This window comes from Cajanus cajan, chromosome 2 (assembly GCF_000230855.2).
Source record: "Cajanus cajan strain Asha chromosome 2, NIPB_CcT2T_4, whole genome shotgun sequence".
NCBI classification, from domain to species: Eukaryota; Viridiplantae; Streptophyta; class Magnoliopsida; order Fabales; family Fabaceae; genus Cajanus; species Cajanus cajan.
Genome location: NC_138518.1, coordinates 5,068,992 through 5,085,336, shown reverse-complemented (window position 1 = coordinate 5,085,336; position 16,345 = coordinate 5,068,992). Strand labels below are relative to the sequence as shown.

The following is a 16,345-nucleotide window of genomic DNA, read 5'->3' as shown; positions in this document are numbered from 1 at the left end:
TGCCACTTGAGTATTGTGATGCCTCTCCAGGCGCAATGCTGAGTCCTTTTGATGATTGATTATTTGATTGTTGGTGGACGGTTGTGGAATGAAAGACTGCCCCTGGGTAGGAAATGTTTGTTGTTGTTCTTGTCGAGGTAAGTATTGTGATGCCTCTCCAGGCGCCTGCTTATGGTAAGTTTCTTTTTCTGAATTTCATTTTTGTCTAGCTTCGACTTTTTTCAACACATACGAAGCTTGCCTTTTTTGTCTATGGCTAGTCATTGTAAGGGATTTACTTGACCTTGTATGATCTCTGTTGTGAGGGGAAAGTTATGCTCCGTCACACGTGGCTCCCATCTGGATTGCTTTCTTTATAGATTTTATTCATGATGCATGCATGGATTAAAATGTTTGCAGCCTACTGCCCTTTTGGATAATTCCCTTTTTATTTCAAGTGCGCGCTTTTCTGTATGCCATACATATGCATTTAAGATTTTTAGAAATCTATTGGTATCAAGTGGCTTCTCATTACCCTTTTTTTTTTTTGAAGATTCGCACATAACTTTTGCTTGCTTTAGAGGCCTATATAGGATTGTCTCATTTATTTAACTGCCTTTTTGCTGGGTTGTTTTGATTTTTCTCTTTTATACCAAAACACGTCATTTAAAGATAAAGGTTGAAAGAACTGAGAAAAATGGAATTTTATTGCCAATTAGAAAATTTCAAGGAGGGTTACAAGAGGAGGTTTTGAAACACTGACTGAGGTTGGACGGTGTCTGGGCTTGAGTGATCATGACTTTAAGAAACGAAGCTTGGCATCCTCCTAGTCGTCTGATTAGCACCGCTTCAAGTAATTTCTTGACTTCTATAGAGGGTGATAGGGCTTCTAGGTCATCAGTTCGTCTTGCTTTAACGCTTTTTTTTTTTTGCGCTTAAGCATAGAACTTCTTCACGGCATCAGAGTTTACTAGGTAAGCGAGTTCTTCACCATCCATGTTAGTGAGGATCAACGCTCCTCCAGAAAAGGCTCGCTTGACCACGTATGGGCCTTCATAGTTCGGTGTCCATTTCCCTATTTTATCCTTCTGTGCTGGTAGAAGTTTCCTGAGTACTAGGTCCCCCTCTTCAAATGGTCGTGGTTGGACTCTCTTGTCGAAGGCTCTCTTGATTCTCCTTTGATATGTTTGCCCGTAACAAATGGTGTCTAACCTTTTCTCTTCTATGAGATTTAGTTGGTCAAATCTGGTTTGAACCCATTCAGTTTCTGGGAGCTTTGCCTCCGTGAGTAATCTCAAAGAAGGAATTTCCACTTCGATAGGCAAGACTGCTTCCATCCCGTATACTAAGGAAAAAGGGGTAACGCCCGTCGATGTGCAAACGGATGTTCTGTACCCATGCAATGCGTAAGGTAGCATCTCATGCCAATCTTTATGTGTAACGACCATTTTTTGAATGATCTTTTTGATATTCTTCTTGGTTGCCTCAACTGCCCCATTCATTTTTGGCATATAAGGGGAGGAGTTATGATGTTGAATCTTGAAAGAGTCACATAATTCGGTCATCATCTTGTTGTTGAGGTTGGACCCATTATCCGTTATAATTTTGTCAGGTATTCCATAACGACATATTATGTTTTTTCTGACGAAATTGACTACCACTTTACGGGTTACATGTGCGTATGATGTGGCTTCAACCCATTTAGTGAAGTAATCAATAGCTACAAGAATGAATCTATGTCCATTTGAGGCTTTGGGTTCAATGGGTCCAATGACGTCCATGCCCCACATCGAGAAAGGTCAGGGCGAGGCCATTACATTGAGCTCGCTTGGTGGGACTTGGATATTATCAGCATATATCTGACATTTGTGGCACTTCCTAGCATACGAGATGCAATCCTTCTCCATAGTGGACCAAAAGTATCATGCCCTCATGATTTTTCTGGCCATGACCTGTCTAGCTATATGGGTACCGAAGGTTCCTTCGTGGACTTCTTTCATTAACAATCGAGACTCCTTCTGACCAATACATCTTAATAGGATGGAATCAAAACTCTTTTTGTACAGGATTTTCTCGTGTAGTACGAATCCAATAGCCCTTCGTCTGATTGTTTTCTTGTCGTTGTCAGATGCCCCGACTGGGTATTTCCCTTCTTTGATGTATTGATGGATGTCAAAATACCAAGGATGGCCATCTTCCTTTTCCTCCAGTGTATAACAATGAGCTTGTGTCTCATGTCGTCTGATTTTGATGACCGGTATTTCACATCCCTCTTTTATAGCAAACATGGATGATAGCGTGGCCAGTGCATCTGCTAACTGATTCCCCTGTCTCGGGGTATGCTCGAAGTTAATGGATTCAAATTGGGACATCAGATCCTGAACATATGCTCGATAGGGGATTAATTTGTAGTCCTTCGTTTCCCATTCATCCCGTAGCTGGTATATCACCAAAGCCGAGTCGCCGTAGACTTCTAGTTTGGTGACTTCGTTATCAAGCGCAGCCTATAGACCCAATATACAAGCTTCGTATTCAGCCATGTTGTTGGTGCATTCGAAGTCCAACCTTGCCGTCACAGGGATATGTTTTCCTTGGGACGATATCAGTATGGCTCTTATTCCGTGCCCCATTATATTGGAGGCCCCATCGAAGAACATTGACCAGGATTCATTTTGACTTTGCTGCTCTAGCTCATCCTCCAAGGTCAATATTCCTTCATCGGGGAACTCCTCCTTGATCATGTGTTCATCCTTGGTTGGTCCGTTTACTAAGTGATCGGCCAGGACACTGCCTTTGATTGCCTTTTGCGGGACATATACAATATCATATTCTGATAGCAAAACCTGCCATCTGGCAATTCTCCCAACCAGAACAGACTTTTCAAGTAGGTACTTGATAGGATCCATTTTGGATATTAACTGGGTAGTATGTCTCAGCATGTACTGTCTTAGCCGCTGGGTGGCCCACACCAAGGCGCAACATGTTTTCCCCAAAGGAGAATACCGAGTTTCGTAATCGGTAAACTTCTTGCTCAAGTAATAGATAACTCTTTCTTGATTACCATTCTTGTTTAACTGTCCTAGCATACATCCCATGGAATCTTCCAAGACCGTGAGGTATAGGATGAGAGGTTCTCCTTCAATAGGAGGCATCAATATTGGTGGATTGATGAGACATTGCTTAATCTTATCGAAAGCGATTTGGCATTCCTCATTCCATTCCATGGGTTGATTCTTTCGGAGCAGCTTAAAGATGGGAGCGCATGTGTCTGTCAACTGAGATATGAAACGAGCTATATAATTCACCCTACCAAGAAATCCCCTGACTTTCTTTTCTGTCCTAGGGGGCGGCATTTCTATTATGGCTTTGGCTTTGTCTGGATCCACTTCTATCCCCTTTTCACTGACGATGAACCCAAGGAGTTTTCCTGATTGGACTCCAAAAGTACATTTAGTAGGATTTAGCTTTAATTTGTACTTACGAAGCCGATTGAACAGTTTTCTTAGGCGGATAAGATGATCATTTCCATCTTTTGACTCAGCAATCATGTCATCTACATACACCTCTACCTCCTTGTGGATCATGTCATGAAATAGGGTTACCATTGCTCTCTGATAGGTTGCCCCTGCGTTTCTCAAACCGAAAGGCATCACCCGGTAACAGAAGATGCCCCAAGGAGTGATGAAAGAAGTCTTCTCTTGATCTTCGATGGCCATCTTGATCTGGTTATATCCTGAATATCCGTCCATAAATGAGAAAATAGTGTTCGTAGATGTGTTATCTACGAGCACGTCAATGTGTGGTAGTGGGAAGTCGTCTTTAGGACTAGCTCGATTTAGATCTCGATAGTCCACACAAACTCGCATCTTCCCGTTCTTCTTCAGTACGGGCACTATGTTCGCAAGCCACTCAGGATACCGAGATACAACCAAAAACCCAACATCTAGTTGTTTTTTGGACTTCTTCCTTTATTTTGAGGGACCACTCTGGTTTGATCCTTCGAAGTTTCTGCTTTACTAGAGGAATCCCGCTTTTTATGGGCAATTTGTGTTCAACAATTTCGCGGTCTAATCCTGGCATTTCGTGATAAGACCAAGCGAAGACATCGACATATTCCTTCAAGAGGTCGATTAATTGATTCCTGACCTCCTTTGTCATCCTCGTGCCGATTGATATTTCCTTTCTATCCTCTTCTTGCCCTAGATTAATCTGCTCAACTTCCTCTTGATAGGGTTGGATTATACAATTCTCTTGGTCCATCAACCTTTGCATTTCGGGGGATAGATTCTCTTCATGCTCGAGCGATACATCACACAAGTTTAGATTTTTCTCAACTTCGTTTCCTTCGGCCATGTTCACTAGGTTCTGTATAATTTTAATGCATGGATGACTAAAGGAAGAAAATAGAGAGAGAAAATAGGATAGACACAACTTCTAAATGACGTATTTTATTATAAAAGAAACAAATTCATTACAGCCCTTTATTGTGGAAAACCCACAACCTTGGGCAGAGTTATGGGTTAAAAAAGCAGTGAAATAATAAAACTCATGATGATAGAAAACATGAATCCCTAATGGACATCCCTATTCAGGCGGTCTTCCAACAGCACCGTTTCACGACCTTTAATCTTCATGCTTGGGGAGCGGTTGCTTGTCGATACTAGGCGTGTTCGTGTCAAATTTTAACCACCCGGCGTTAATTAGGCCTTGGACTCGAAGCTTCAAGGCCTTGCATCGCTCCACAGAATGTCCTGGGGAGCCCGAGTGATAATCGCAACGCTCCTCGGGGTTGTACCATGGAGGGAAAGGGGGGCTGAATTGCTTTGACGGCAGGACTCGTACCAACATGGAAGCCTCTAAGAGTTGAGGTAACAGCGCCACATAGGTGGTAGGAATTTTATCCACCGGCTTCTCTTTCCACGACTCGGTCTGTGTCGCGCCTCTACTCTTTGGAGGGGTGGTGGCTATGGTGACTGCATTGAGCCCATCCTCCTTCTTCTTTCCATAGGACTTCTTGTAGTCGTAACTCCATGGAGCCTTTCCTATTTTACCGCTCTTCAAACCCTGCTCCACCCTTTCGCCTATGGTGACTATTTCAGCAGAAAGGGTCGAGGTATTCCCTATCATCTTATCATAATAGGGGCCAGTTAAAGAGTTGATGAACAAGGTCACCATCTCCTTATCAGAAAGCGAGGGCTCTACTTGTGCGACTAGCTCCCTCCACCTCTGTGCATAAGCTTTGATAGGTTCATCCCCCTTCTTGCTTAACCCTTGCAAATCAGACCTGTCGGGGACGAGATCAATATTGTACTTGTATCGTTGCAAGAAAGCGTCAGCAAGCTGCTTCCATGTCTGGATCCTTCCTCCCTCCAGTTGCATGTAACAATTGAGGGCCACATCCGATAAACTCTCCTGAAAGAAGTGTATCAGGAGCTTCTCGTTGTCCACATGGGCAGCCATCTTTCGGCAGTACATCGTTAGATGCATTTTGGGGCAGCTGGATCCCGTACACTTTTGGAAGTCAGGACTTTTGAACTTGGGCGGGAATTGGATATCCTGTACCAAGCACATTTTAGCGCCCTCCTGGATGTCAAAGCTATGACCTTCCACCGCTCTTAACCTCTCTTCCAAAGCATTTAGGTGATCCTTGGACGCGTCTCCTACGTGACTAGCGTTGTTGTCATCATGTTGGAGCTTGCTCATGCTTTCGCACATTCGAGCCATTTTCTCCTTAAGTTGCTTAAGCTCTTCATTCAGCTCGCGGTTCCTTTCCATTAGTGCCTCCATAGCTTGTCTTTTTTGGATCCTCGTGAGTACGGAGCGTTGAGAAGCCACCTTCGAGGGATAACAATGGATTTCTATAGAGACCCTTAATATTGTTAATTGGCTTACAGCGACAAGTTGAGCTCAGTTTAGCAAAATAGGTCAATGGTTTGGATTAGCCTTTGAATTGAGTGAGTAGCCAAGTAGGTTAAACTGTGATTAATTTGGGTTTTATGCATGATCTCATTTGACATTTATTATCTATGGTGATATATGCATGTTGAAAAGTCACAAACTTTTAATTTTCTTTTGGGTAAACAAAGTAATAATTAATCTTTGCCTTTACTAGGTACTGCTATGATCTTAGCTAATTACAATAAATGTTACATATAGTGACATACAAAAAGTATCACTATAAATATAATATATATAGGTATATATCTATTTGACATATAGTTATACACAATTTTAGTGTTGATTTTAAATAAAATTTAACAATATATTTTGTGTGTTACTATAACTTATATCCACACTTTTAACAATATACTAACATATATTATATTTATTGTGTAGGTAAAAGTAATTTTTAGTGACACATATTATGTCACTATAGGATATGTGTTACTATATGATAATTTTCTTATAGTGACTCATTATAATTTTATATATACTAATAATGCACTTGTTTCTAGATAAGGCTAAAGATTAAGGATAAAACCTACAATTTCTCAATTGTAATCGGTATTATTCTACGATCATAATTAAAGATTTGATTCAATAATATACAAATATATTTAACATAAATCTCATTAATATATTTATATATATTATTAAAATGAAATTTTAGTTTTAATTAGAAAATATCACCGATACATTAAAAATCTGTCTAAATTTTGTTGCGAAGGGATACAGATATAGATAAGAACACGAGATGTACTCTTTTTATAGCATGAATTCAAACCTTTTGACCGATAGTTCAACTTTATCGATTATTCCTCTCCTTAAAAATCTATTGACAGTGACATTAGGTAAATTAATTTGAATTATCTTTTCGGCAAATCTTTCTACAAGTTCTCTTCAGCTTAAAAAAAAAAAAAAAAAAAAAGTTAGCCAGTCTAACAAGTAAATCGATGAATCCCGCAGTATAATTGACCAATGTTATTGAAAAATAACTAAATCCATATTATGAATCACCAATCTCATAATATATTATATAGTCAAAAATTTGTCTCACTACAAGAAAAGCTGAATAAGCGGCGGAAAATAAGCGTCGCTATTTTAAGATTTAGTGTCAGCTTTTCCGACGCTAAACTTAAAATAAATTTAAATTAAATACTTTAAGTAGCGTCGGAAAAGCCGACGCTATTATTTAAATATAGCATCGGCTTTTCCGACGCTAAACTTAAAATATTTAATTTAAATTTATTTTAAGTTTAGCGTCGGAAAAGCCGACACTATTCTTTAAATATAGCATCGGCTTTTCTCACACTAATTTAATTTAAATTTAAATTAAGTTAGTGTCGGAAAAGCCGACGCTATATTTAAATAATAGCGTCGGCTTTTCCGACGCTAAACTTAAAATAAATTTAAATTAAATTTATTTTAAGTTTAGCGTCAGAAAAGCCGACACTATATTTAAATCATATACGTGCTTTCAGAGAGATAAAAATAATTTTTCCAATGTTATATACGCATAATGTGTTCTAGTACACTTGGTTATCAAGTTCACTTAAGACCTCAAGGTTCACAGATCGAGTCCCAGGAATGTTAAAAATACGAAAGAATAAATGATAAGCGAGAAAAAGAAGATAAAGAAAAAAAAAATTTGTGTCAACATAGTGTCAGCTTAACCGACAATAAAAAATTAAAATAAATAAATTTGTTAGTGACGGCTTAGTCGACACAAAAAAAATTGTGTCGACTTATTTAGCGTCGGCCAAAAACCGACGAATAACCGACAATATTGTGTTGGCTTTTATGATTTAGAGTCGGCTTTTGGCCGACTCTAAATTGAAACATTCTTGTAGTGTCTCCTAACTCTCTCTCTCTCTCTCTCTCTCTCTCTATATATATATATATATATATATATATATATATATAAATATATAAAAGTTACTAGCAAGAAAATACTTGTTAATGTGAAAACATGAGAACAATCAGCAACAATTTTTAGATTAAAATAAATAATTTAGATTAAAATATGTTATTACAAACTAGTATTATCGTAGTTTTCTTTATTATTGTTGTCTTCATTCCCATTATTGCAATTGTCACCACCTCCACCTCCATCGCATTGTTGCCACATGACCACCGTCACCACTATTCTTGCCACCACTACCTTGTTGCTTCCATTATCATTACCACTATTGTCATCGTTGTTACTATCACTACCACCACTATCATTATCGTGGTTACCATCATTGTGATTATAACGGCAATAATATAGAAAAAAAAAGACTATGATGGCAACAATATGTGGTAATTTTATATATAATTTTTTAATCCTAAACTATTTATTTTAATGTAAAAGTTGTTATTAGTTGTTTTCATGTTCTCATATTAGTCGGTGTTCTCACTTGAGCTGTCTCATACATACATATATATGTGTGTGTGTGTGTGTAGAGGAAGGATTAAATTACTCTAAGACTAACTGATCATGATAAAGTTATTTTCACTGAATAACTCATGTTGTGTGTTGAATTTCAATAATTCAACTGTTAAATTAAAATTTTTAATGCATAGATCAAATCTATAAATTTTTAAAATATTTAAAATAATTTGATACTTTGTTTCATTAATTCAAATTGACAGATAATTATAAAATATTTTATACATTGATTTGAATTTATATAACAAAGTATTATATGATTTTCAAATGTTTTAAAAATTTATAAACTTGATCTATACATTAAGAACTTTTAATTTAATAATTAGATTGTTAAAATTCATATACCATGAGTTATTAAGTAACTTTACCATAAGTTACTATTGGAGTAATTTGGTTCATCTTCATATGTGTGTGTATATACACACACTAATATAAGAACTAAAGACCATTTGTTACTACTACCTTTGCTTAATTTATGACCATTAAATTTTTAATATATGGTTAGGACTTCATTTTGAAACGTTGAAGCAAAATGTTCTCATCTCTCGTCGCTTCATTCATGGAATAACCTTAAGATAGTGTTTTGAGTTCCAATGATCTTCCATTGTATAAGTACTTCTAAATAGTAAAATAAGCATTATAATGTAATAGAAAAATCTTATAGATCCAGTTACAAATGTGTTAATGCATTATTAAGTCATGGAAGGGTGTAGGCTAGATTAAAGCACAATAATTATTCACAACAATGAGCACCCGTCTTTTAATGATGACAATCCTGTGAATAAAGTTCAATGGATAACAACAAAATTAGTTGTTGAGTAAAGTACACCAAAATTATTTATCTTGTGGAATAGTTTCGATTCATATTCTTATGGCAGTGTAACTTTTAAATTTTGGTAAATACAAGGTTGAGGTTATGATGTGATTCCTCTTGGAAGCACATGAACTCTTCAAGCCTTCACGGAGTTCCTTGGAAGATGCTTCAAGGAATGGAGTTTCCACAAGGCCCAAGGTGACCTAAGCTAGCGTGTAGCCAAGTCCCAAAGAAGAACAAGATCCTAACTCTATAAGGAGAAGCACTCAAGGAGGGTAGAGTAGGATGCAAAGTGACTTCGGAAGTGATGAAATTCAAAGAAGAATATCTCATCAATATATGATCCAAAGTGCTACAATATCCGGCCATGGGAAGATTTAAAGGAGAAATTAGGTTAAGGGTTTAAGTTGGGTTCACCTAGAGTTAAGTAAAACCATGGTATGGTTAACTTAACACTACTAGAAAAATTAATATTTGTGACGAATTTTGTGACGGAAAAAATAGCATCGCTAATAGTGACGGATTTTGTGAGGGAATTTTAAGTTTTGTGACGGACTAGAATTTATTGACTTTTGTGACGGATTTTGTGACGGAATATATTCCGTCTCTAAAAATCCGTCACAAATTTCGTCACTGAATAAAAAAAAAAAAATTTGTGACGGATTTTGTGACGGAAAAATTTTCGTCTCTAAAAATCCGTCACAAATTTCATCGCTAAATAAAAAAAAAATTTGTGACGGATTTTGTGACGGAATGAACTTCGTCTCTAAAAAATCCGTCACAAATTTCGTCACTAAAATGAAACAATTTAGTGACGAATTTTTCCCTCTCAAAATTCTGTCACAAATAGGTTAAAATATTTTGTGAAAAATTTGTGACAAATTGTTTCCTCTCAAAATATTAAATTTTATTTATGAAACTTTTATATTTAAGAATTATGCATAATTAAAGAAAATATGTTAAATTTTTTTTAAGAAAATAATAAAATTAAAAATATTTTATTTCATTAAAGGACTAAAAAAATTATGAAATTCATTTAATTAAATAAAAAATTGTCAATTTTGAACATAAGAAACTAAGACATTCATTAAAAATATTTAAAAAAAAAACTTGTGAAATTAAAAAAAAAATATTAATTTAATTTTGGCTTAATTACATTTTTGATCCCTCAAGTATTGTAATTGTGCAATTTTGATCCCTAAGATTTTAATTGGATAATTTTAGTCCCTAAAGGATTGTAATTGTGCAATTTTAGTCGTTTAATTTTTAATTGAACAATTATAGTCCCTCAAAAATTATAATTGTGCAATTTGAATCTCTCCCATTAAAAATTTAATAATTTTAAAATTTTAATATATATATATATAATAATAATTTAAAATTATACAATTATTTGCTTATTTAAGTTAACATATACTATAATTTTTATTAATGTAACAAATGATATATATTTATTATTACTAAATAAATAAAATTTATATATTATTAATATTTTAATATTGCTAATAAATTAATATCAATAATATTTTTAGTATATTTATAGATAAATTGATAATTTGATAAATATAACTTAGTATATATTAATATACTTTTACAAAAATATAAATATAGTAGATAAGATATGTATATTTATATTTTTGTAAAAGTATATTAATATATAATAAGTTATATTTATCAAATTATTAGTTTATGTATAAATATACTAATAATATTATTGATATTAATTTATGAATAATATTATAAAAATATTATATATATATATATATATATATATATATATTTTTTATGTATTTATTAATAATAAATATATATCATTTGTGTGACACCCTCTACCCCACATACCATAACACAAATAACAAAAATTGAATAACATAATATTTTTCATAATTGAAATACCAAACATGTTTAATTCAAATCAAAACTCATGTATTTGTGGAATTAAATAGATATTCATACATGTCATGCAACAAGGAATACAACAGAACAATCAAAAAGCAAAATATAAACTTGCATAGTTTGTTTGTTTTTCTCAGGGTTCTCTTAAGAACCTACATAGTATTCTAATCCATACAATAAACATCTTACTCATATAATTGTCTCTTACAATTGCATTCTCTTATGGTGTGTTTTGCTGAAGAATTTTACAAATTCAAGGAATTTTAAATTCTTGGTATTTGAATTACTTTGATTTCAATTTCTATCATTCTTAAAATATTTTGTTTGGATAATTAAGTCAATTCAAATATCTCAAATTTTAAATTATTAGGTTAGATATGATAATTTGATTCCATCATGATAAAATTAATTTTAAAAATATATTTATATGTTGAGATTTTTAAAATAAATATTAGCTAATTTTTAAATATTTAATAATTTTAAAAATTAATATAAGATAATATTTACTAGAAAATCTTGTTTTTAATTTTAATGTGTGCAAAATATTTTCATATGACAAAGAAAAAGTTTCCAAGACAATAAATTTCAAACAAATAGTCAATTTATCTGCTAGAATTGAGGATTTAGACAATTTTATAATTTGCCACACAATCTATTATATTTTTCATTTATTTCATTCATTGTCAATATAAATTTAATTATAACATTATTTCCAATTAAATTATTTTGATTTTCACTATTTTTTTCTTAAATTGTTATATGCATTATAATTTGTCACATACTATATTATATATTTTCATTTATAGTAAAAAATATGAATTTAAATTTTAACAAAAATATTCTTTTTTAGAATTTGTTTGACCTTTCTAGATTTGTTTTGATTTCAATTTCAATGTTTACTTAAATGAGTGATGAGTATCCTCGATTTCCATATTTCTTTTAGAATTAGGCTATAAATATAACAAAAAATTTAGAATTAGATTGATTTTCTGGATTTTATCTTCTGAATTTATTTATCTTGATTTCATTTTCAATTTTTATATAATCGGGTGATAAATATGAATAAAAAATTATATATAGTTAGCTTTAATTTTTCTAAATTTATGTGTTGTTATATATATATATATATATATATATATGTATTAATTTCTTTTTTTTATATATTTTAAATTTCACAATGAAGATAAAAACATATTTAACAATTACTTTGATCTCTTGACTTGATTATGTGAATTTAATTTATTTAATTGAATGATCAATATTAAAATATTTTAAGAACTAACTCTAATCTTTTCAAATCCTCGGTTGTTATTTGAGAATAATAATCAATACTAACAGAGAGTTGTTATATGGTATACTTAAGAGTGATTTTTTTTTTAAATCTGTTGATCTAGATTGTGTTTGAGAGAAGGCATTTAAGTAGCTTATTAAGTTATTTTAACTAGTTTACAAGCTAATTCGATTAAATAAGCTTGTTTAGTATGGGTGTTTATAATTTATTTTTATAAATTAATTGAAATAACTCAGTTTGTAAGTCTTTTTTTTATTCTTTTTACTTTTTTATCCTTATTATTTTTTTGAAATTATTTTTTATTCTTTTTAATTTAAAAACTACTTTATCTTTCCTGTCATTTTCTCATCCTCGTTATAAGAATTATTTCTTGACATTTTATAATTATCAATTATCCTACAAAAAACTTCCAATTCAATTAGCTAGTTCACAAACTTATAATTTTTCAGTTCTTAACTAATAAGTTTTCAGTTCTTAACTAATAATTTTTCAGTTCTTAACTAATAAGTTCTTAACTTATAATTTAAAAACTTCCTGTCATTTGAATTATGGGCCTAATTGCAAAACTAATCAAATTTCTGTTTCTGGACAGTTTGACCTTCGCTCGGTTTTTTGGCTCTATCTAGAGCTACAGGACTCCGAATTGAGCAATCTTGGTGGCGTTGGAAAGTTAAGAGAAAAAACTACAAATGTCTCACTAATGTGCATCTCCTAATTCGAAGCCTAAGATGGTCAAAATGGAGCCCGAAAATGACCCACGGAATCTGGAAACGTTTTGGGCCTTGTTTTGCAATGTTCAAATCAGTTTGGGCCCAATTTGACCCAAGCCTTCTAGAAGGGCAAAAGGGTAATTTAAGAAACCCTAAAAGAGGGGAGAAGGGAGCCCTCTTCAACGAAAATAATTTCCCTCGCGCGCGCCCCTGAAGCTGAAACCCTAAAAAGTCTCGCGCGCCCCTGGGATAAGCTCATGACCTTCCGCGGGCACCACATCCGGCCTTACGGGGTGGGAGACTAGTGCTTCCCGCTTCTACTGCAAGAAGGTTCTCGAATCCTACACTGAAGTCTCCGACATCGACGCCATCATCGAGCAATCCAACGAACCCCTCCCCGCCGCCTCCACCACCCTCATAAGCCTGTCAGTCTTTCTCCTCTTCCTTGCCAATGCTCTGTAACGTTTTTCCTTTATTGTTTATCGTTCTCTTATTGTAGGGACTCTGCCTCCGTTCCCATCGAAGCGACGCCGGAAGAAACGAGGAAGCAGCAGAAGCATCCTCATGCATTTTTGCGTTTAGTTGTTTCACTCATTCTTCAATGCTTTTTAAGTGTTGTCCTTTTTATTCTAGTAAATTACACTAATTTTCCTGCATTTCGTGTTCCTCAGATTTCATGGTAACCTCTGCTTTTTTTAATGTTACCCTGCTTTTTAACGTTTATGGATGTCACCGTCATTTTTTCAAACAACTTAAGAGAGTTATTATAAGGGTAAAGAAAAGGTTTATTTGCAATTTTGTGAATTTCAAGGGATAATGGTGTAATTTATTTTTTTGAATTTAAGCAGGCGGTGGATACAGCAGTTCGAATTTTGAAAGAAGGAGGAATGGATGCCATAAAATTGGAAGGAGGGTCTCCTTCGAGAATTTTTGCAGCAAAGGCTATTGTTGAAGCTGGAATAGCTGTAATGGGCCATGTAGGCCTTACTCCCCAGGCCATTAGTGTTTTGGGGGGGTTTAGACCTCAAGGAAAGAATGTTGCTAGTGTTGTCAAGGTGTGTGTCTTGATGCACCTATTTGGTGTTTAATCCATTTTATTGTTGTCTTTTAACTGAAGGAAATGAATTTGTGTAGGTTGTATAGACCGCATTGGCTTTGCAAGAAGCAGGGTGCTTTGCTGTTGTTCTGGAATGTGTGCCTGCACCTGTTGCTACCGCAGCAACAGCAGCCCTTCAAATTCCTACTATTGGAATTGGGGCTGGACCATTTTGCAGTGGACAGGTCAGTTGGCCTGATTGCTCTTTTGGCTAAAGGATGAGTGCGGCCTACATTGGTGGCAGTGGCACCAATTTTGTATAGCTAAATATGCATGATCATTGTTTTATTTGTTTCATCAAATTGTTGTTTTGGACTTTCTGTTTCGTGATTAATTGTTTCTCTTGAATGATATTGCCACTTTCATATGTATGCGTGTAGAAATTATTGAGTTTTGAGAATATTTTAAGATTGGTCTTGAGTCTCTTTAGTCTTTACTGCTTATAGCAAGGGATGGAATTCTAATGTGGTTACCCCTTAGTCATTATTCAGATAATTGAACAAAGCATTGCTTGTGAGTTTCAATTCTACTTTACACTTGTTCTTCTGGTGAAGAGACGAAAGAAATCTTTTCTAGGTAAAGCTTAAAGCAGAAGATTTCTAATTTAGTTTCATTGTTCGTGCAGGTTCTGGTTTACCATGATCTGCTTGGTATGCTTCAACACCCCCACCATGCAAAGGTATTTGTAGCATACCTTAACCTTGTTCTTCTTTCAAACATCGTAGGATTCATTGCTAATTTTGAGGTGATGTATCTTTTTCAGGTTACTCTAAAATTCTATGTTAGTCTGACTACATTCCCTCAAGCTTTTTTGATAAAGTTTGGCATCATATTGTCATCAATATGGTGCTTTTTGGTCTTGCTATTTAATTTTTTTAGATATCTGATTTACCATTAAAAATATTAATGAGCAATAGTTACAATTCCAGAATGATAAATCAGGAGTTAATAACAAGCCTGCTTTGGTTCCCCCTGTCAAGCTCTTTTGCTTGTGGAATTGTTATTGACATTAGGTTAAATATAAACATTGATTTATTAGTTGCTTCTCTTCAGAGAGTAGCAGATGAGAGGACAGCTAAAGCCACAGAACTTGAGCAGAAGGTGGCACTTCTTGAGGTACATGAATAAATAGTTAACGTTTTTTCCTTTTTGAATGTGAAGGCTGATTAGTGATTACTATTCTGAAAGAAAAATCTGCTAAAATGTTTTTGGTAACATCTATTATCAGGTTGAATGTGCAACTTTAAATCAAGAACTACAAGACATGGAAGCCCGTGTGCGCCGGGAACAAAAAAAGTCACCAGAAGAGGCAAATCAAGTAAAACAGGTATTTAAACAGATTATTGAGAAGAAAGTAGGCCATTTTTTTAACTTTATTAGGTTTCCTTATATTTCATACTGTCTACAAAGTTTATCGATAAGTGTATAGCATATTTAGAGTCAATGTCGTTTGTTGTTTATTGCCACCAATTCAAAGCACTTTCGATTTTCTGTATAAATATAACTAGAGCACATATTTTGATTATTTTCTATCTTTTATGCATATTAAATGTCACTGTTTAGAAGTAGACCGTTCCCATTATTGATACGTTTGGTTTCTCTATTTCAGGCTGAAATGCAAAAAATGAGAGTTGAAATGGCTGCCATGAAGAGGGATGCTGAGCATTACTCACGTCAGGTAATAATTATGTGTTCCTTTAATATTCTCTTGAATAAAATTTAAATTCACCAGTTGGATATAGAAATAAATAAAACCTCCGTGTTTCTTTGTGGGAAAAACTTAGACTTAATGGTCATACTGCTGCATTTCCAGTGAAATTTTCAAGTAACGTCCTCGTGTACTACATCATTTTCTGTACTTTTTATCATATAAGCTGTCTTGTTTCTAATTTTGGGGTTAAATAACAGTAAAAACACTTGGTAAAACCATTTCTTTGCCTAAATGTGTGCCTTGTGGATTTTGATCTCTAAATGATGAAAAGTATCATGGCTATGGATATACTCCAATGAAGCTTTATTGTCATAGTTACACTGATAGAGGTCATTCATTATTTTTCATGTGTTGTTTTGCCGATTAAGCACATCATTAATCTTGGGAACTCCTCTTGATGTCTGTATTGTTCTTTTATCTTCATTTTAAATGATATCATGCATTTTCATAAAAAAGACTTGATATTTTTGTTTTGAT

At 34.0% G+C, this 16,345-nt stretch overlaps 1 protein-coding gene across 1 annotated transcript; it reads left to right on the top strand.

The window, feature by feature from the left end:
* The first annotated feature begins 14,128 nt into the window (after positions 1-14,128).
* On the top strand, positions 14,129-16,256 carry LOC145954646 (golgin candidate 1-like). The gene is made up of 6 exons (XM_083069332.1): positions 14,129-14,141; positions 14,224-14,342; positions 14,783-14,836; positions 15,211-15,273; positions 15,386-15,484; positions 15,767-16,256. The coding sequence occupies exons 1-6, from the start codon at positions 14,129-14,131 to the stop codon at positions 15,878-15,880; spliced, it is 462 nt and encodes a 153-aa protein (XP_082925458.1). The 3' UTR covers positions 15,881-16,256.
* The last annotated feature ends 89 nt before the right edge of the window (positions 16,257-16,345 follow it).